At 31.0% G+C, this 22,735-nt stretch overlaps 1 protein-coding gene across 1 annotated transcript in view; it reads left to right on the top strand.

Annotated features, from left to right (window-relative positions):
- Positions 1-527: 527 nt before the first annotated feature.
- LOC129221911 (cell adhesion molecule DSCAM-like) overlaps positions 528-22,735 on the top strand; it is a 301,931-nt gene continuing 279,723 nt past the window's right edge. The window contains exon 1 of the mRNA XM_054856287.1: positions 528-720. Within this exon, the coding sequence (XP_054712262.1) occupies positions 528-720 (193 nt within the window). The remainder of the gene's footprint in view (positions 721-22,735) is intronic.

Raw genomic sequence — 22,735 nt, 5'->3', positions numbered from 1 at the left:
CTTTCACGGAGTTTTAAATTTTTTCTTTGCTTCGTTTTCAACAGCTTAAGCCCCCTTTTTTCTTATGGAATTGCAATGAGTGTACGTGAAAAATAGTTATACTTCCCATTTGCTGTATCTATATGTTTCAAGTTAAACTGAGCAAGCTATGATTAGCATTAGAAATGACATAAAATGCTTTTCTTGGTTAATTATATTATTTTACAAGATTTACAGTTTCTTGCGAAGTACGTTCATTTTGATCGTTTACGATCGTTCTAGGTATAACGGAATATCGGTCGTCCTAGTGCTAAAGCAAAAAATATACTAAAAACACCCATGATGAATAGGCAACCAAATATTAACTTTTAATTTTGATGCATGGTCATCATTATTTTTTAAATGCATGTTTTAGCTTTTAAGTGTATATATACTACGGTAATACTTACATTATTTTTTTTTCTTTTGAAACAGTGCCATTGAAAGTAGAAGTAGTCACAACAAAGCGAGTTGTGAGATCTGGTGAAGAGGTATCCCTAAACTGCAGCATGTCAACAGCTCCAAAATCTGTGATTTGGGTTAAAGACCAAAGAAGAATTGTTCCTGATCACAGAATAAGACGCATTAGCCCTACACATCTTAAGATTCTTGTGTTTCAGAGAGAAGACAGTGGTATTTATCAATGTTACGTTTATAATGACTGGGAGTCATCGCAGGCGCATGTTCAACTGGATTTGAAAGGTAAACTTCTGATGTTAAATATTTCACTTTAGAATATTTAAAAAAAAAACGTTTTCTTCAATTCTGGCGATTCGTGTTAACGTGCAGCTACAGGGTGTCCAGCAAAGGACTCTCTGATTTCAGAATTAAATGTCTTGAAAACAAAAGACGATTTTGAAATGAAACAAATAGTATGTTTATTGTAAAAGTCGTAAAAATCATGTACAGAATTTTTAAATTTAGTACCAAAAAGTGCTAGCAGGTGGCGCTGCAGGTACAACTACTACTTGCTTGGATTCAACATTACCCTCCAACTCATCGGCCACCATGTCTGCCCTTTGGCGAAAGAGTAGGATTTTTTTTGTCGGGCCTGTAAGACCATTATGCTGTTTTTGAAAGTTTCGTTTTGTTGCCGTAGGACTGTAGCCTAAGATGTGAAATTCCAGCACCAGGTAACACTCGTTGTTCAATGGCGTACATGTTTTAACGTTGTTTCACGTTTCAAAGCTAAAAATTATAGTCCAACCTTTGCAGCACGATTTATAGGGACTCCTATTGCAATTACAGCTTGCAGCGCCACCTGTTGCACTTTTAGGTACTAATTTGCAAATTTCTGTACATGATTTTTATGGCTTTCATACAATAAACATATCATTTATTTCATTCCAAAATCGTCCTGTTTTCGAGATATTCTCTTTCGAAATGAGGGAGACCTTTCTGGACACCCTGTAGGTAGAATATTTTAAAGAAATTGGTGACGTTAATTAACAACTGCACATCACTTTGTTAGGTTTAACATTTTATTTGAGTACACTTAAATAAAACTGTATATTTATTTTTTTTTTTGTTTGTTTCCGAGTTTTTTAATGATGTTTAACATATAACTTTGTTTTCATAATGAATCATTTGCTTTTTTTTTTTTTTTTTTTGTGTGTGTATTTGCAGTTACGTTATGCTTCCATGCTCTCAAAAACTATGCAAACAGGATTCGTAAAATGAATGGTAAACAATGATACATATGTGATTAAAAAGGGTGAACAACTAATGTAACTTTTTTTTTAAATTCACAGTTAAATGAAAAGGGATCAAACAATCCTTAGAATACAGTATGATTAAAGTGGAAGGCTAACGTAAATGAAGCATAAATTATCAAGAAAATACAACAAATAGCTATATAAAGACTACAATGGAGCCTTTTCAATGAATAACTTCAATGCATAATTTAATCAATTGTATAGTTAAAAAAAAAAAAAAAAAATTGAAGTCATTATATTTCTCGTCGCTTTTTTTATTATTTTTTTAAAATTAAACGTTACTTCATAATGTTCAGTCATAAAGAAAATGAAAACATGTTTTCATGTCTCCCATTGAAAAAGTTTAAGGTCTCCAGAATGCGTTTTCAAAATCTCTCAAAGAAACTCAGTACTTAACTTCCATATTCATTAAGCCTAAAAGTGGAAGTAGCATTAAGAAGAGAATGTCCTCCTCAGACTATTCAAATATTTAAACATGATGTGTTCCATCTAAAGGTAACTAACTACCAGAGGAGGGGTACGTGAAAACAAATTGTCTCCGCAGATAACGATTTTTTCCTGTGTCGGCAAACGTGATTGATTTATTTAAATGCAGGTTTTCTCATAGCGACTGTTTACTCAATCCATTACGCGTAGAGGAATTTGCTTTACCGTCACATATAAAATCTAATGGGTACAAGATAGTATACTTAGGGAAAATGACAAAAATTGCTTTCAGGATGTGTATGCATTGAGGATAGCAAATTCATTCGATAAAATGTAAGTCAATATTGTAATAGCAGGGTAGTGACGAGTATGACATAAGGTGTAGGTTCTGAACCAGTTTAGAGAAAATTTGTCTTCTTTACATTCGCGAGTTATAGTTTTTTTTTAATTGAATTATTTTTTTATTGCTTTGAATACGATGTTAAGAGTGTTTTTGGCTATGAGTATAAAATGTAATATAAGTAATATTTAGCCTACTTTCTGTTGAGAAAAACATATAATATATCTACACAATAATAATAATAAACATAAAAGTACAAAATTATTATTATTATTATTTTAAAAATAATAATAATTATAATAGGGGAGCTAGGGGCTTGTTGTCACAATTTTTAAAAATGGTATCATATCTTGAGATGTATTGATTAAATTATCACTAACTAAATTTTGATTGGTACTCTGACTATTCTTCTATGAAGTCTAATTGAAAAAAACATTACATCTATAGGTATCTCTTTCAGGAAAAAAAAATCTAAAAAAAGGGAAGTGTTACAACTGTCCCCGTACTTGGGGTTTGTTGTAACATCTATTGGGGCATAGAGTAACAACATTAAAAAACATGAATTTTACACCATTAATCCTTTATTCTCTTCACATTTTGCTTTGTTTTCAACAAAAAATTAGGTATTTAACGAAAATAATAAGATACTTTTATTAAATGCATCTACTATTAAGTATTTTAGTTACTATTAATCCTTTTTTGTCTTAAAATTCTACCATAGGTACTTATATCAAACTAGGCACTTTGAAATCACAGTAAGTTAAATTATAAACCTCCAAATTAAGTATTTTAATCTCTTAGTTCTTACATCTTATAATAATCAGTTAATCAGTATGTTCATAAGTCTCTTTATCAATGAATTTAGTCTTCATCTGAGTTACAGTTAATACAAACAAAAGAAATAGTATCTCCTGCGACACATCCTACATGGGCCCACATCTTACATACAATACATTCAACCCAATCACCTTTTCAGTGACGGTACCATTCGCTGCAAACTAGACAGTACCACTCTTCAGATTCAGATTCCGACTCCGAATTTCAGACCCTTTTCTTTACTCTTTCTATTCCATCTTTATTGTTCGCTGATTTTTTACCTTGCTTTTTCCCTTTACTTTTTCTTTATCTTTATCATTTTTTTTCTGTTTTCTTTTCATCTTTTCTTTATATTCCATTCTCAAAGCTTCTTTTTCAAATGTGTCTGTCAAAATTTTGGACTTCCCTTTACGTCTGTTATTTATATTTGTTTTCCGTGGTGGTGCCTTTGGTAATGGTCAAATTTTCGATGGGGAAAATTTGTTTAGACCAGAGCAACTCGGAGTTGGTTCGTTTGCAGTTTCAAGATTCAACGATAAATTTTCAATCACCTTTAGAGAATTTTCTGATTATTTAGTGGGATCTGGACGATCAGTGACAAAAGAGGGCGCAAATTCACTGTCTTGGAAAATATCTACATTTAAAGGCCAAACACCGGAAGCTTTAAATCCCTTATTACATTACAAATAACATACAGCAATATGGGGCAAGTTGTAACTTGTTACAACATACCCCGAGATTTTGTTACAATTAACCCAAAATCATAGGTTTTCATATTTAGCGTGTTAACTATTCAAACAACTTTGTAATCTTGAAAACCATGATAATACATCATACTTAGATAAATGTTAATACGAAATAAAATATTGAAAGCTCTATTAAATCAAAAATAATAAAGCTAACCAAAAATTTACGAAGGTCAAAAAATACGTTACCTGCCGATAACGGAGGGCTCGCACACACCCACCCACTGTGTCGCCTGACGAGACACTGGCGGTGATGACGTGACGCGGTACATTATAACAGTAAGATTGAGTCAAAAAAAATGGCTAATAAAGTTAAAATTCTTAGTGAAAAAGCACTGTTTCTACTTACCCCTGTTACATCAAGCCCCCAGCTCCCCTAAACATTAAAATGCTAAATAATAATAATAATAATAATAATAATAATAATAATAATAATAATAATAATAATAATAATAATAATAATAATAATAATAATAATAATAATAATAATAATAATAATAATAATAATAATAATAATAATAATATTACCATAATAGTTTTTCTGGCAATACTAATATAATAATAATAACAATAATTAATAAATAAAAAGACGCGAAATTTATTAAAAATTAAGACTAAAGTAAAGTTTAAAATATAGTGAATAATAATAAGATGTATATATAAAAAAACATGAATAGATTTTTACAATAAGAAATGTGCTCAATTCAGACAAAATGCTTTATTCGAATGATTTAGTTCGGATATCCGATCCTCGCATTTCATTTAAAGAATTTTTCTTTCAACTTTAACCAGTTACAAAAACAGTAATAGCCGTAACAGAAACAAATAGGTATTTATAAATAAAAAATAAATTGGAAATTTTCTTCGATAAACGGAGGAAAATACCAGGAAACGTAATTTTCTTTGTCGTTTTTGTGGGTTATTTTTGTGCAATTTTCGAAAAAAAGAATCATTATAGAGTACATTTTCTAATTTGGCTAAGTCTGGAAATGCAAAAACTTTCTTGGAATGAAACTATAATCTTGTATTTTGCTTATTTATTTATTTTTACTTTTAGAGTTAGAAGATAAAATAAATATGCAGGGAGAAAATATGTTTTGTGGGCTTTTGCTGATTAATAACAAGTTTCATCATATTGAATTTCTGCTCTTCTATTTCATTTATTATTTTTCTTTCATGAATTTAAACTGAAAAATTATTATTATTATTACTATTAATTCAGTTGCACAATCTAATTCATATATTTATTCTCACACACATTACTTATAGAAATCAGCAAAAAAAATAAATTAATTAATAAAAATAAAATAAATAAATAAATAAATAAAGACATTGACTAATGTATGCTATAGAATATAAATATCACAGTTCTAATCAGTTTGAAAGACGAGAATGTCCACCTGTTTTTATGCAAAATGTATTTTATGTACTTTTTTTTCTTTTTTACTTTCTTTTTTTGATATAAATAACTTGCCAGATTTGAATGCAAGTTTTGTGCTCAAAAATTTCATTTTACATTATATCATTTCTAGGCCAGCTTTAGATGCGAATTTTGCGCTTAGCATGTCAGTATGCTGAACATTAGTTTCAAACCTTTGAAAAAATTCAGATCATAAAACTGTTGTGAAGTGAATAAAAACCTTTTCAATACGAAGTGCGAGCCTTAAAACACGTGTCAACAATCAGTTTGTGAAATTTTGATGTATCTGCGTTGTTTGCAACTGTCACTTAAAACTGTTAGTTTAATATAACTGACGAAAAAGTAATGTTAACAATGCTATATTTGGATGAATATACGAGGTATTTAAGAAAATTGAAAATTCACGCAATTGCTGTAGTGAAATCGATGTTGACATAGGAGAAGAGCCGTCTAGTTCTGAAAAAAAAAAGAAAGATAACTTGTGTTGAAAATACTGCAAAATATTATAAGTGAGTTAAAAAAAAATCTTTGAAACTACCATAAAACAAAAGAAAGGAAAGTTTAATTTGTCGAAATGTTCATTCATTTAGTTAACCATATTGAATATTAATAAAACTTGTTTGTTAAAAATAAATTTTCATATGTAGAGAAATAAATATTTTAATAAAATCTGGTACTAGATGAATTAAATAGTTTCACAAGATAAAATTATGTATGATACGATTAAAAGGAAAAACGCTAATTAAATCGTTTTGTTTAAAAATTTTTGGAGTTCTGTTTTATTTCATGTTTAAAATCAAAACGGTGCATATTAAGATAACTGTGAATGATGTAATGAAGCTTAAATGCTTAAATAATAATGTTTAAACAGAAGTTGTTAAACATTATTCATAACTTTTCGAATCACTTATTTGTAAAATTAAACAAGAAAAAAATCCAAAATAAATAATTAAAAAAACATACGTTTGCACATTCGTAAAAATAATAAAAAAAAAAAAACAATAATAAAAAATATCTTAAGAAAACAAAAAGATCCGACTTAAAACTTCGCTGAAGAATTTCTTGTAAAAACTAATCAAGTTCTTTATTATTTATTTTATAACTTAGGTACTTTCTATTTCAGTTTTTATCGAGCTGTACAACATCTTTCGAACAAGCATTTTCAAAAATAATGACAATTTCAATATTTTAAGCAATAACAGGGTTATTCTGCGGAAAACATTCATTTTGTCCCCCAAGTGACGCCTCATATATTTCGTTGAAAATAATACTTTAAAGTATTAATGCACATTTATTTTCTGCTTAACAAATTACATACCTATTTCGGATTTCTTAAGCGTAAAATTTCGGTATTACCCTTTAAAATTATTACTTTAAATTGAAATAACTCTACCGTCACGTGCAAGACATAGGGCTGACTTTTTCGTGGAATGTCCCATTGTTAAATCAATGAAATTTAACTGCAGTGGAAGATAAAATCTTTTATATTGTTTCTGTATAACTTACCCACTAAGTTTTCATAATACATTTTATTGGTAATTAAACCTTTTATTTGTAAGGTTAATGGTAAAATTTTTAAATGGCTGAAAATGGTAGTACATTCCATTTGAAATGTAACTTCAATATAATTGTATTGGCATTAAGTTTGTGATTACTGGACAAAAACACTGAGTCAATTAGTTATAAAATTTTGCACTTTATGCCTTTGCGATAAAAAAAAAAATTCTAAAACTTTTTTTTTCCTCAATTTTAAAATTAAGTACATTAAAATACAAGATTTAAACACAACACTTGTTTTTACTGATTTTATGAATACAGTTGAAATTCTTTAAAGTGAAACCAAGTTCTTTTTACTTGAGAAATTCTAAATGTGTTAAATAGTGTATTATACATATTCATATTTTCTTTGTGAAAATTATTTTAAAAATTTAAAAGAGTGTTCATCTATCTAAAAGAGTGTATCTACTAAATTTCAAAATATGATAGATTGAAAACCGCAAAAAAGCATCTCTTTGCTCTTGTAATATTTTACATAAAATGTCGGATTTTTTTTCGATAAAACACTTTATCCGCTCAAAGCACATTGTTTTAAAGCTCATTTATCAAAACTTGTAAGGGTGCTGTCAGATTACTTGATATGCAAGCACGAGGAAGTGTCTTCTTTTTGATAAAAAATGTCAAAATCGATTTTTATGAAATTCTAGTAATATAATGTTATAGAAGAAATTTCGAAACCTCGTGGAATTTTTTTGGATTTAGGAAAATCTTGAATATTTTTCTCTCTAAAACTATTCCGTCCCGATATAAAAGTTCCTAATACTATTTTATAAAGGTAAAAATAGATGTCCTGAGCTAAGTTTTGTCTGACGCCTAATTTATGCGCCGGTTTGTGTTCCACATAATATGTTTCTTCTTATAATTCGTTGAAGAATACACAAGAGTTCCAATTATGATAGATTTATAACGGAAAAGTGTGTCACTCTATTCACTTCAGTGCATTTTCTTTAAAATCATTCAGTAATAAGAAATATTCCAATTATAAAATACGAAACGGGGAATTTATTATTATTTAAAATTTATTTGCTGGTATTGCACTTTTAAACGTACATTGATTTGCTGACTGAGTTTTCCCCTTAGTCCGCGACCCACCACATGGAACATGGCAAACCTTTTTTTTCTCTTATTCATAATATTGAAATTACTCTACCACATTTTATTTCTAGAAGTGACGAACACTTACGTGAAATTACAAGCACTACCGTGCTAAGCACTTATGTCGTATCTAAAAATTTAATTTATTATCTCCAAAGTGTGTGGCTATTGTAACATTATGTCTAAATCCGATGTGTTATTTTTAAAAAAAATATATGTTTTTAAAAAAAAACCTCAAAAAGGATCATTCGAACCAAATGCATAGATGCGTAAAACTTGAAAAAGTAATGTCTCATTTGCAGATCAGCTTTAGATGCGACTTTCGCACGTAGCACGACAAAATAATGCTTAGCATGACAATATGATAAATATTAGTTTTAAATCTTTTAAAAGTTCAGGTCATAAAACTGTTACGAAGTTAATAAAAACCTTTTTGACACAACCTGCAAGCCTCAAAACACGTGTCAACAATCAGTTTGTTGATTTCTGATTACTTTGTTTACAATTGTCACTTAAAACTGTTAGTTTTATACAAGTGACCAAAAAAAACTTTTTAGAAGGCGTAAAACAGTGTGACTTTTTAAAAGAAACGTAATGGCTACCTTTCAACTAGAAATGTTCCTGTGACCAGAAACATTTATACACCTGCTACAGAACAACAGGACAATTTTGATTTTTTACAACTTAACCGAAATTAACTAATTTTAACTATAAGTGTTTGTAATTTTAGAAGATTTTCAATTATTATGTTTTGAAAATTGCTGCACTTTTTCTGTCGGTTAGTTGCAGTCGTTGCTCTTATATGTCTCTCCAATTTTTCGCTTGTAAACTTGTATCAAGTCTTTCGTATGTTAGAGATAAAATGAGATTTTTTATATACTAAAATACATAATATGTTTCACATAATGAATATTTAAGTGATAATGTAAAAAGGCCGTACATTCATTTTAGAATTCAATATTAGTACAATTATCTATGATGTGGTACTTATTGTATTGAATATTTTCTCCGTTAATAATCCTTTTCAGGCTAACTTATTTCTTGTTCAAATTTAAATGTATTTAGCATCTAAAGTCTTCAAAGTGCAATTGAAAACATTTAATAACGTATTGGTTTTTCTTTATTTTCTTCGAATCGCATTAAAGCCTTTATAGTATAATGTATTATTCTATTGAAAACACACTTCTAATCCCTTTGAAATATGTTTGTGAAGCATCATTTCAACTGTTGTTTTCTTAAGACTAATGAAATGCTTTTCCAAAAGTTCCCATGGTACTTTTATATCCAATTATATTACATACAGTCAACTATGTCCAACTTGCTTTATATTTTTCAATGATTTTTTCTTTCTTAAATTATTTGCTTTTTAAATAAGCTCATTAACTAAACAAGGAAGTAATCCCTATTTGAAAACATATTTCAGGGAAAACGAGCTGAACTTAATTTGAAAACATTTCATTTCTGTTGATAAAAATATGTTCTTAAACCTAATTTGTGTAATAGATATTTTAGGATTCATTTCTAGTGATTAGAGTTCATGTAAGATTCTTTAGCTGTAATGGGTGATATTTTTTAAAGTTGTAATGCTGGAATGAAATTAATTTTTTGTTTGTTTGTTTGTTTGTTTGAGACTATATATATATGTTAAAAATATATTGTTCATAGGTGTGTTTCACAAATGAGAATGCTTTGAAACGTTTCCAATTTGAATATTTCTTAAAATCGAGGTCTTACAAATTAACATGTTAGGTAATGATGCATTAGTAAGTTAAAGAAATGAATGTATACTAAAATTCTAAATCGAAAATTTCATCTTGTTTTACCACACTACTTTCGTTACGTTTCATAAACTCCTCAGTAAAAACTAAATTTATTTGAGCTGAAGTTAGCATAATTTAGTTTTTGAAATAGTCTTAATGAAAAATCTCTGTTATTGGGAGGTAATATGACACTATGTCCATTTTGTCCAAAACAGCGTTTTGATCATTATCTTATTTTAAATCGTACACATTATATAGAAGTGCATAGGACTAAGAAATTAAAAGGTCTCATAGAAGAGGAAGGTCTCATATCCTCTTTTTTGGATTTTCCTACTGTCGACATTGTCTTCGATCAGTAGGTGGTTTCAAAAGCTAAATTTGATTTCCTTACTTTTGGATCCTGAAATCATTTGACAAATCAGAGAATGAAGCTTACATCTGAAGTTACTAACAAAGAATCCTAAGACAATTCAATTTCACACAGTTCACAAAGCGGAATAATGTTCTTTATTATTTCATGCAGGATGCTCCAAAAGTAACTCCCCCTATATGTCAAGTCCTTGCGAACTAAACTAAAATTTCAGACATGGCTGTTTGAAGATGTGCGTCGTTATGATGGAGCTTTTAAACACAACGCTTAGTTCAGCGCATCATTTTAGCTAGATAACTTGTAATTTTAAATGGGAAACAGCAACTTAGTCCTTACGCAAATTAATATGCTTATTGAAAAAACTTTAACAGACATTTTAACTTCATGTCGTTTTTTCTTTAATTACTTTCTTATTTCTTTCTGTTTTTAAATTTTAATTGGAATTTTTTAGATCAACATTTTATTATTCAAAAGTACAAATTAAACTCAGATTTTGAATTTTCATACCAATGGAAAGGTTGGATAGTTGCACTTAAGATGCAAATTGTTTAAGCGTTCGTAGGCAATTAGAATGTCGGGAGTTAGCATACATAAAGTTACGAGACCCAAGGTTTATATTTTCCCTTCATTTGGACAGATTGCGATACCAAGTGATCATCATATTACAATTCTACATATATATATATATATATATATTAATTTACCTATAGGCTCCCATGACTACAAAGCTAGAATGTATAAAACATTAATAATGGTGAAATATGTGCTCTAAATGTATTTTATTTTAGTTAAAAAACAGCATGAGATGGCTAATGCTATAAGGCTATAATATTTAATAATATATTTAACCACAGATATGCCTCTCGAGGCAAATGCATCCATCTTTCCCAGCGTAATTCATAAGATGGAAATATAAACAACAACAGCAACCAAAACTACGTTGTACTGAAAGGTACAACATAGTACTGATTTTTAGTAGTCTAATATTATATATATGCAAATATTTATCATTTAGTTATTGGAGCATTAGTGCTACCCAATGTCTGTCTACTATCATTTGTCCTCACTTGTATTCTGTCAAAATAAGGAAGTCCGTAATGCTGACCGGGACGGCCTTAATAAAGCATTTTTTTTTTTTTTGTTAAGCTCAGTCTATTATAATATGTTATCATAAGGCTGCGTGTGGCATTTTATTATTATTTTTTCTTTGTAAAAATTGAGTATCATTACACTGATATGCAGCGTAAAGAACATGGATATGATTAAGTTATTTTAGTAATTTAAACAACTCGAGTCTGCAGCATTTTCCTTGAAACTGAATATTCACTTTGAACAGAATTGCGACTTGCTTTTTACACTCTTATGTACACAAACATTCAGGCAAAAATAACAAAGTAAACGTAGTGAACTATGCAAACATTAAAACATTAAACTAGATATCTACGATGGAGAAGAAGTAATAAAAATTATGCAAACGGAGAATGAAGTGTCGTTTTACATAATCGTAGTTTCTTCTTTTAACGATGAACAAGGTTGATTTATCTAAGTGCAGCTTAGAAGGGAAAAGACCCTATTTACTTAAGCATTTATGATAGCCTGCTCTCTGCAACTACCATATGGCTGTAATGGGAACATCAAAGAAAACTAAAGAATAGTAGCAAAAATTGCACTTCTTTAGCATATTAGAATTTCTTTGCTACTAAAAAGACCGATAACTATGGAATGCTTCAAGGAGGAATTTACATTAACTAACTCTGCCCATTTGAATAAATTTTTAGTCTTGTTATGAACTCTATGGTGGCTTAAGGAACAATAAGAGGAGACTATGAATAAAAACGACTCATTTTGTTGTTTAATCTGTTTAACAAAGACAATGTTTTACCACGTCCAGTGTTTATCTTTAAAATTCAAATAGATTTCTTTTATTTTTACATTATTTAACTAACTAATATTATCATGTATAAAAATGCATTTTCAATAATTTTGCTTTGGCAAAGATTACAATGTATAATTTTTTTAAACATCAATTAAACTTATATGAATATTTTTTCGAAATAATTTATGCGGTGATTGTCTAATTATATCACTTAAGTTTTTTTCCTACATATTTCAAACTAGAACGAAGTAAACTATTTCGTTTTCAAGGACATTGAGATTGTTTACACCATACAGTGCTGGTAAAAAAAAATAGCATCACCCTCGCATTTTCACAACAATGGGATTATGTGAGAAGTTTTGGTCGACCGATTAACGATGAATGTATGTAAAATTCTGCAAAACTTATGAAATAAATATTAAACTGCAGGAATCCGATAATTGTTTACGTAGATTGAGGCTGTTTTCAGGCCAAAACAAACTGCTGACCCCATGCTCATTTTTCTATTTCTGAACCTGCGTGTGAGTTTAGTGAAAAAAAATTACTTAACCCCATGTCAATTTAAGTCTACTGGCAGAATAAAGGTTTTTAAATTTCACCAGTTTTGCTCTATGGCACGGAGCAGAATCATCCTGAAAAATGACGTTTGGAACTGAAGTAAAATGATCCCGGATAGTAGGAAGCAATTTCTCCTCCAAAATGCCAATATACTCCTGAGCGTTTACGGTTCCTTGCACAAAGTGAAGCCCACCAACTCCTTGATCAGAAACACATCACCAAATCATCTGGGATACGGGATGCTTGGCTGTGTGTTGAATGCAGTCAGGGATGATATTCCTCTTCTTTGCAATTTTGTTTACCACTACTGTATATAGTATTAATTTATCTATAGGCTTCTATGACTACAAGGCTAGACTATATACAACATGAATAATGGTTAAATATGTGCTCTAAATGTATTTTATTTTAGCTAAAAAACAGCACGAGATGGCTAATGCTATAAGGCAGAACTATCATATGTATTAATATATTTAACCACAGATATGCCTCTCGAGGCAGATGCATCCATCTTTCATAGCGTAATTCATAAGATGGAAACATAAGATGTTCCTTGCAAAATGTGAAGCCCACCAACTCCTTGATCAGAAATACATCCCCAAATCATCTGGGATACGGGATGCTTGACTGTGTGTTGAATGCAGTCGGGATGATATTCCTCACCTTTGCGGCGCGGATGTTGCAATTTTTTTTACTACCACTGTAGTTAATGCGATAGTCTTAAACATTGTTGTCACTTAAAAATGCTGTTTATCTAGAACAATAATTAATTTCAGATATGTAACGCATAAATAAATGTCTCAAATAAGACCTTAGAAACTTTTATGATGAAGATTAATTTTAGAATATGCCATTTTTGAAATTACCGCTTTTTAATTACTTTATTTTTTTATAATTTTGATTAATCGTATCGCAATTTCAAAAACTCAGATGAAACACTGTTAAGAATTTTCAGATAATCCAAAATTTGTTCTGTGGGGAAAAAGGGGGGGGGTTGTAATTGCAATTTAGAGTTGTTCTGTGGGGGAAAAAAGGCTGTAATTGCAATTTAGAGCTGAAAACACCTCTAATGAACTTAAGATTTTTACTACACATTTTTTAAATGTGTGTAATTTCTTTTAATGTTTTTATTGCACACCTATTTTGTATGGTGGAAAAGAAAATTAATAAAACTAGGTGTGTTTTTTTTTTTAATTAAATTCAATGCATATATCATCGATATACAGGGTGTTACTGAACACTTGGGCAAAACCTTAAAGGATGATAGTACACATCAGAATAAACAATAAACTGTCAAAAATAAGGGTCCCAAAAGTCTTCCGAATAAACGAAAAAAAGTTGGTCGATTCGTTTGCGGTTTTCGCTAAAATTATTCTTTTTATCAGTATTTTCTTGAAAATAAAACTTGAATGGCGCCTAATGACGTTTGGGACCCTTATTTTTGCCTTTATCCTGCTTGTTCTGATGCGTACTATCACTCCTTAACGTTTTGCATAAGAGCTCAGAAGCGACCTATATATACATATAGGTCGCTGTCATTTCTGTGACTTTTTTTTATTATTGAAAGCTATTTTGATAAATATTTTCACCAGTCGGTCAATGTTTTTAATTTTGTCTACTAGCACAAAAATGAGTATTCCAGAAAAAAAACCTATTACTCTTCAACATGCAGAGGTTTTTTTTTTTTTTTTTTTTTTTTTTTTTTGAGCAATCACGATTGCTTATTGTTCTCATTTGACTGTTTTACTGTTTTGATGTTCCTATGATTCTATTTTCTCACCGCCTCCCTCTGCAGCACCACCGTCACCGGCCTCACGATGCTGCTCCTCTAGTGAAAACCGTCTCCAAGTTGCGTCCATGTCCAACATACACACGCATACATACACACACCTGCACACACACACACTCATGCCTGCACACAGACACAAATGCACACGCACACACACATGCATACACACTCATGCCTGCACACAGACACAAATACACACGCACACACACATGCACACACACTCATGCCTGCACACAGACACAAATACACACGCACACACACATACGCACACACTTATGCCTGTACACAGACACAAACACCCACGCATACATATACACACTTACATACATACATACACTCATGCCTGCATACAGACACAAACACACACGCATACATACACATACCTATACACACATGCCTACATACACGCACACACTCGTGATTGCGAAAAACATAATATGAATTCAAAAAGCCATAATTCAAATTTATTATTATTATTATTATTTCTTAAATCATCTTCAGAAAACTGAAACAATCATTTGGATGTTTCTCAGAACTTTTCAGACGTGTTTCTTTTAATATTATTTTCTTTGCTGACGACCTAATATTATAACATGCAAATATGCGTACGCCACTTTTAGAACCCAGACACAATATACGCACGATATATTTTATAATCCATTACATAAACTGTAATTGCGTTTCTTTGTTCTGTAACCTAAACACATTCTCAAATTCAACAGTGATAAATCTAAAAAGTGCTGAATGAATCCTTTAATCACTAACAGCAATGATTTTCCACCTCTCGAGAGAATCTGGTGATTACTTTGCTTGAAGTGGAAGATTAATTGTCCAATCTTAGAACCCAAATAACGGCATAACAAGGAAAGCTTTTCGATCAAGAAGATTAAGTTCCCTAAATCCCGTTAGTATAAGACGGAAGCGTTGAGCACTTACTCTAAGTATCTTTTATGCTAAGCATTGTTTGCATTACAGAAAACATGAGTAAATCATTTTTACATCCATGAATGTTTTAACCTTTCTTTGTTCTACTGCCAAGCTGACCTTCTTTGTTTGATATTGTTTTTTTTCCCTACTGCATTTGTACCGCAAAGTTTTAAAGAAAATTATGATAATAATGCTGGATAGCTATTAGTTAATAATCTAGTTAACTGAGGAATACAAATCGGGAATATTTATGTGTATAGTTTATATTTAATGTCAACGTGTAAGATGAAAAGCTATTTTTTTGCGTTGTTGCATCGTTATGGGTGAAGCGTTTAGTTTTTTTTAGTGGCAAGTATTTTTTAACTAATGTATGCTATGTTGATGCGGTGTTTTTCAATTCAAAAAAAGTGATTGCATCAATCATCGATGTATAAAGAAAGCCGAAATTCAAGAAATTTATCAAGTAGTCCAGGAATTAGTAAATGATTTAAAGTAAGACACTTAAAAAAAAAGGGCTCTATAAATGTCAGTCTTATGCAAAGAACCCCATATTCATTTATATTTACATCAATACATAACCTTGTTACACAAAAAAAAATATATTTTTCTTTCCTTGCGAATAATTCATTCATAAATCATTTTTTAAAGAAATTATATTAGTACTAGAAAATTATCCGTCAAGGTATGGTTGGTCGTTTTTTCATTCTCCTAAAATTAGTCTTACGAGTAAAACAGTTAAGTTACCGAATCCAGTTCAGCCTTCTCAATATAAAGCATTGCCCTGCATGTTAAACATTACCCCCCCCCCCCCCAAAAAAAAACAATGTATCATGTTATGGCGCGAGTTTCATTGTTGGTGACGTGAGGAGCATTACTCGATCCGCAAATTCGCTATTATGTACCAGGTGGTTATAAAATAAGTATCTCTATTTGGAGCAGTCTGTACCTTGAAGGAATCATACGATTGCAACAAAATTTGGAACATATACTAATCTTAAAGGGGGAAGAAGGGTAGTGCAATAAAAAATTGTAGTTGCGAAAATTGCCAACAGGTGGTGTTTTTAAATGTTTAAGGTGTAATAAAAGAAGAAAGAATTAGCATGTAAAGCTAGGTGATCTATTTAAAAGTGTGACATGCATATTACGCTTGAGCATTGCTGTACAAGTTCAGCTCCATGGCTTGACCATTGAGCTGGATGACACAATCCAGGCGGTGCGTTACGTTTCCAACTGCGGAATACAAGGTAACAGGATTTATGTTTCCCACATGTTGAATTATGTTATCTCTTAGTTAAGTGAGATTTGTCACACCTCCATGGTACACTTTAGTCTTTAAGAACTTACAAAACCAAAAATCAGATGGCGTCAGATCAGGGAAAATAGCAGGTCACGCCATTAGAAATTACCTGCTTGATACCCTGTCAAATATCTGAAATGTTGCCGTTAGAAATTTTGTATTGCTCACCTAAAATGGATAGGGGTCCATTTTGCTTTGATTTATCTTTACGCATTTCTTGCACATTCTTAAATTAATGTAAAGCAGACGCAGCGAATGAGCTATTAATGTAGAATAGCTTTAAATTCAAAGTGCGATGAGGCAAACTGAGAAGTATTTCGTACCACGTTGCGGGCAGAAATGACTGCTTCTTTGATTTACTCATGATTACTACACAGTGATTGCACTCTCAGCGACATTGTTTAAAGGCTGCAGTGGCAATTCTTGGCAATTGTTGCAACGAAATTTGTTTTATTGCACCATCCTTCTTCCCTCTTCAGGAATAGTAAGTGTTCCAATGGGGTCTTTTCCAAAATTTTAAAAGTATTTTTTTCTGAAAGAGCATGCTTAAAAACATAGGATCTGACCATTTTTAAATAATTTGTTTAAGTTTAATATTTAAAAAAAAACTTAAATGGACGCGCTTTCAATGTTTATGCTTCTGTCCGATGACATTACAAATGATGAAATGCCCATTCTGTGTTGCCATTCACAGAGCAAAATATTTAATTCGCATCATTACTCTCGTGCATTGGCAGTGATATGGTTGATAGCAAGCGTTGAGCGTAATTTTAATTTGCTTCTTGATTATCATAACGTGGAAACGCGGTAGGAAGATGCAGCAAAGTGCATTATTTGTGACGTCATCAAGATCACGCCTTGTTTCAAAAATCGAACATTTTAAAAAAATAATTTAAAAAAAACATTTGGGAAAATGAAATATTTTCTGGGTCTATGTTTTTTTTTTTTGCTTATTCTATCAATTTCAGTGACAAAAAGTACTACTTTTGACTGAAGGAAACAACCCCATTTTGGTTGCAATCGGATAATTCCTTCAAATACAGACAGCTCCAAATAAAGATACCTATTTTATAACCACCCGGTACATGATAATAAACGGAATTTAATTACATTTGAAATGCAAAACGAATATCTGTACATTCTTATTTTCCTAAACTGAAGCTCAAAACTAAAATATTGATTTGGAGGGGAAAATACATTCGACATTTAGACATTCGTATAAATAGTAATACTAATATTTTTATCTCCCTGAAAACATGAAAGAGTTACGTTCAACCCACAAAATATAATTTTACATCAAAACTTAAAAAATCAAATTTATCAACGATTATACTTAGATTACGCGAAAATCATCTTCCGCATTACAACGTTCGATTCCTGTCGTTATTATTCAAAATGAAAATTTACATTTTAAAAACAGTTTGTGAAAACTACAATATATTTTGTGGCATCATTTTATTCTGAAACAAAATAAAATCATATAATCATTTTTTTTTTTTTATTTAGCCATAAATAAACTGAAATTACCGTTAAGCGTTTACCGGAGGTATTTTGCTAGCATAAGCCATTATGAACAGCTATCCATTCTAACCTATCATACGAAACATGGTAAATAAAAATGATATTACCGTGGAGTATGAAAATTTATTCAGATTCTAAAAGCTTATTATAGCTAGAAGGAGAAAGGTGCGTAACATGTTTTAAGTCAATAATAATATCGAAAGTAAATTTCATGTTTGAGAAGGAGAGGAAAAAAACTTTTCAAATGCATTACCGAGCGAAAAATTGTGTTTCACTTAATGGTTAATGCATCACTTTGGATTCACAAATCCAGGTATTCTATATTTGAACCAGGATTGATATTTTTTGCAGAAATTCTACAAAATGAAAAATCATTTGCTGTTTTATTAGGTTTCCTAGCGATAATATTAAGGTAAAAGCTGTTAAAATGTATGTGTTAGTATATCCGCAAGAATATTCTATCCTTATTCCGCTACAATATATTTATTTCTTTATTTTCAAATAAAACACATCTTATTTTAATTTATTTATGATAAAAATTTATCTTGACGTAAATATATGCTAAAAATATTATTATAAAGTGAAAACAAAAATAAATATATCATTTCCCGCCGCTAGTCTAATGAACTGCAAAATGATTAGTATTCAGTTTTCGATTTCAGAATGAGTTTTTTACTATACAGTAGATAAATAATCTATATTTATATAATACTCTAACGTAACTACCAAAAAGAGGGTGCATTTCTTTTCTAACCGTTGGCAACGAACAGAATGTTTACATCGCCGCGATGCATGCTTGTGGACAGCCACATTTGACTCTCGCTAATTTTTCTCCTTTGTTGATTTGTTTAGTTATGTTTGACTTGCTACGCTTATGCATACAATTTTGTTACGTTTGATTTGTTACGTTTATACATATAATGATTTATTTTGTTACGGTTAATATTTCTTGACGAATTTTTAAATTATTTAAAACCAACCGATATGCCTCGATATGAATTAAAGTTAAAACCTGGATGCATAATAACTCTCTTGCAAAACCTATCTCCTTCCAAAGGGTATATAATGTCCTATGTAATGGAACCCGTCTCATAGTTACAAGATTACACTGACACGTCATTGAAACTAAACATATTGATAAATCTGAAAAAAATCTAATCTTCGCAGTATCCCTTTGATGCCATCTGATAGCAATATGCCATTAAAATTTGAAAGGTGGCAATTCCCTATTCGTTTAGCATTTAGTATGGCGATAAATAAATCACAGAGCCAACTTTTGAAAAAATATGTTTAGTTTTTGATGAACCAGTTTTTAGCCATATGTAATTATATGTTTTAATTTTAAAGGGCATGTTCTTTTCAGTCGGTTTCTGTGGCAGCTCCAAAAGATGAAATATTCAATTGTGTTAACGAGGAAGTGTTCAGTGGTTGAGGTGTGCAAAATTCATGCTATTTAAGTTTTCGGAGCACGTTGCTCTCAGAAAACGGGTAAAATTGCATTCATTTGTTCAACATGTAAATTTTGAAGTTTTCGATTTTTATACCATGCTGACTGTACGCACTTAGTAAATCTGTTTATAAATAATAAAGTATTAGAATCTATGCCTGGAGTTGAAACTGTTTTCAAAGCTGTTGATATAAATTTTCGGATCACACTGCTCTCAGAAAAAAGGTAAAAGCTATCTTCATTTTCTTAACGTGTAAATTTTATAGTTTACATTTTAATTTTTATACCATACTGATTGTACACATTTAATAATCATTACTAGACTACAGTAATGTAGTTTCTGGTGGGCGAGCATAACGAGCTCGAATCCCGAAGGATCCGCATGGAACTGCGAAGCAGTTCCGTGGGTTGACCAGCGGTAGTGGGCAGGGAGCGGTAGCCCCTTAGTTACTTTAAAAAAGTATAAGAACTTAATTCGAACACGTTAACACCAGGGAATGTTATAACAAACATTTCTGTTATATTACGTAATACAGGGTCCATTATGAAAAGAATGAGCATTTACTCGCAAAATTTGTTTATTGATCGTAATTTGTACCAATGTTCAATATTCTTCAAAATACATTCCTCCTGCATCAATACACTTGCGGAGACGTGTTAGCCCCGCCTGAAAGGCACCCTGAAACTCCTTGAAGGGAATGCCTCTCAGGAACGTTGTAACATGGTGTTGGATGTTTCCCACGGTTTCTCAATGTTTTCCTTTCATTTTTCTCTTGAGTCGCGGAAGCAAAAAGAAGTCACATGGAGCTAAGTCGGGACTGTAAGGGGGTGAGGGATCACCGGGGTGTTGCTCCGGGCCAGGAAATCGGTAATGATGAAGGCTTTGTGACTTGAAATGTAATCGTTCTTGAAGGCTTCTCGCAACATCTGGAATGTTTCGGTTGCATTTTTTCCAAGCCTCACGCAAAACATTACGCCGTTTCGTTGTTTAAGTGAACGCTCCATCGTGTCATGTTACAAAAGTTGAAAACACACTTCAAGCGGAGGCACGTATCTCCTCTCACACTGCTTGAACTCAACTGACGACCGGATGCATTGAAAGGGCATGTCCCACCACATCATTTTCCAGCCAGTTTTACCGTGCTGCCATCTATCGTCGCGTCACAATAACATTATGCTCATTACTTTCATAATGGACCCTGTATGTAAAAAAATCCTCGCTGTAAGACATTATCAAAGACGTAATTTTTTTTATATGTTTAATCCCAAAAACTTCACCTTCTTGAGCACATAATGATAAATATAAGTATTTTGTTGAATTTACTCTAAACAATAATAACCACTTTAAGTGACACCGTATGATGGAGGTGTAGTACGGAAAGCTGAAACATGTCCTTTTAGTACTACAATGATTCTGGATTAACGCTTTTTATTGTAATTAGTATCCGAACAAAGACAAAATTCATTAATTTTCATCATACGAAACAGCTAAGGTGAAACAAAGGAGAATGTAAACATTTTTGTAAATATTTGTTATTTTTATGTTTTACATCCTTAATTTGTTGCGAACTTGTTAAATTTGGCTTTTTCTTGTCACATTCCACTAAAAGTTACCTTTGAAGAGTTACCTGTAAAGAGTTTCAGGCAAGATATTACGAAGCTGGCATCATTTTATGCACTTAATTTTTGGCGTCGAATTTAGAAAGAAACCGCTTAATGTCGCCAAGTTTGGCAACGTTTGGAGTCTTGGAGATAAACCGATTCATTGAAAATCGCAGAACTTTCAACCATTGTAAACAAAATCGCATACGTGAGTCGACTTTTAGCTAATATCCAACTGTGAGTTCACTTATTTAGCTCTTTGCTACTTCTGCTAGAACTGCGGGATTTTTTGTAGTATTTTTTAAATTTATGTATTTATTGTGTACTGCTGTGTTTAGTGTTTTTACGGCCTTCGGTTAGTTTTTGGATATTTTAGCAACCATACAGATTATTTGTTAATTTTTCAAATGGCGTTAATGCGTTTTTGAAAGGACTTATTTATATATTTTTCAAAGACATCTAAGGTAAAGGGGGACTCCAAACTGCTTTCGTATAGGCACAAGATATCAGATTATGTTTCTGAGTTACATTTCTAAAATTACTGCTTTGGTTAAATACTAAGACATCTTAGACATTACTCTTTAGACAAAACGACTTTCAAGATTAGTTTTTTCGGTTCTGTAATGGAGGAAATGTGAGAGGAGAAAAAAAGAGTGAACAAACTGGTACGTAACAAATATTCGCATAGTAATACATGAAGCATAAGTCATTTTATATATTTAAAAAAATATTAAAAAAATCAAGTTCACTTTTAAAGACTTCCAGGCATTTAACCAAAGCAGCATTTTTGGGGAAAATATTTACTTGAAAAACATCGCTTTATTATTAATATCTGACATAAATTAATTTTATTTCTATATAATTATGTCTGACTATATTTTGATAAATAAAAATATATTACTTTTTTTTCAGTTTTAACAAATTTTGGAATAAATTATGTATCTAGTTATTGCATGTAACCTAATGCTTATAATACAGCAAAAGAAGGAAAGGAAGAAATAAAAGACATCCTGCAAAACAGCGTTCCCAAAAAGTTATATATAACACTTTACGCTTCAAAATATATTACGATATACGCTAATAAGCACTGAAATGTCTAGGAAGCAACAATGCGTTTTCGTTGCTCCGAAAATATTTCCGCAAAAAAATTATCATCCTTAAGTGCATTGTTTAAATCTCATTTATCAAAAAAGCATAAGGGTCCTGTCAGTTTTCTCCGCACAGTGGCATCAAATTGTCTTTCTCCCAACATAAAAGTATGTCTTAGAGAAAAGAAGAAAAGAGATAGATCGACTAACTTCCGAGATTTAGCACTTTAATCTCGCTAGAACGTTCTAGTATTTCACACATATCTGAACTGAATAAATTTTCTCTTTCTTCATTACTAACATAAGTATTTGTCACGAATTTTTACTCTGCGTAAAACACAAAAAAAATATTTTAATAGCACAAAAA

The sequence above is a fragment of the Uloborus diversus genome, chromosome 5, assembly GCF_026930045.1.
Source record: "Uloborus diversus isolate 005 chromosome 5, Udiv.v.3.1, whole genome shotgun sequence".
Taxonomy (NCBI): domain Eukaryota; kingdom Metazoa; phylum Arthropoda; class Arachnida; order Araneae; family Uloboridae; genus Uloborus; species Uloborus diversus.
Note: the sequence above shows the minus strand (reverse complement) of the source record. Positions and strands in the feature narration are given on the sequence as shown.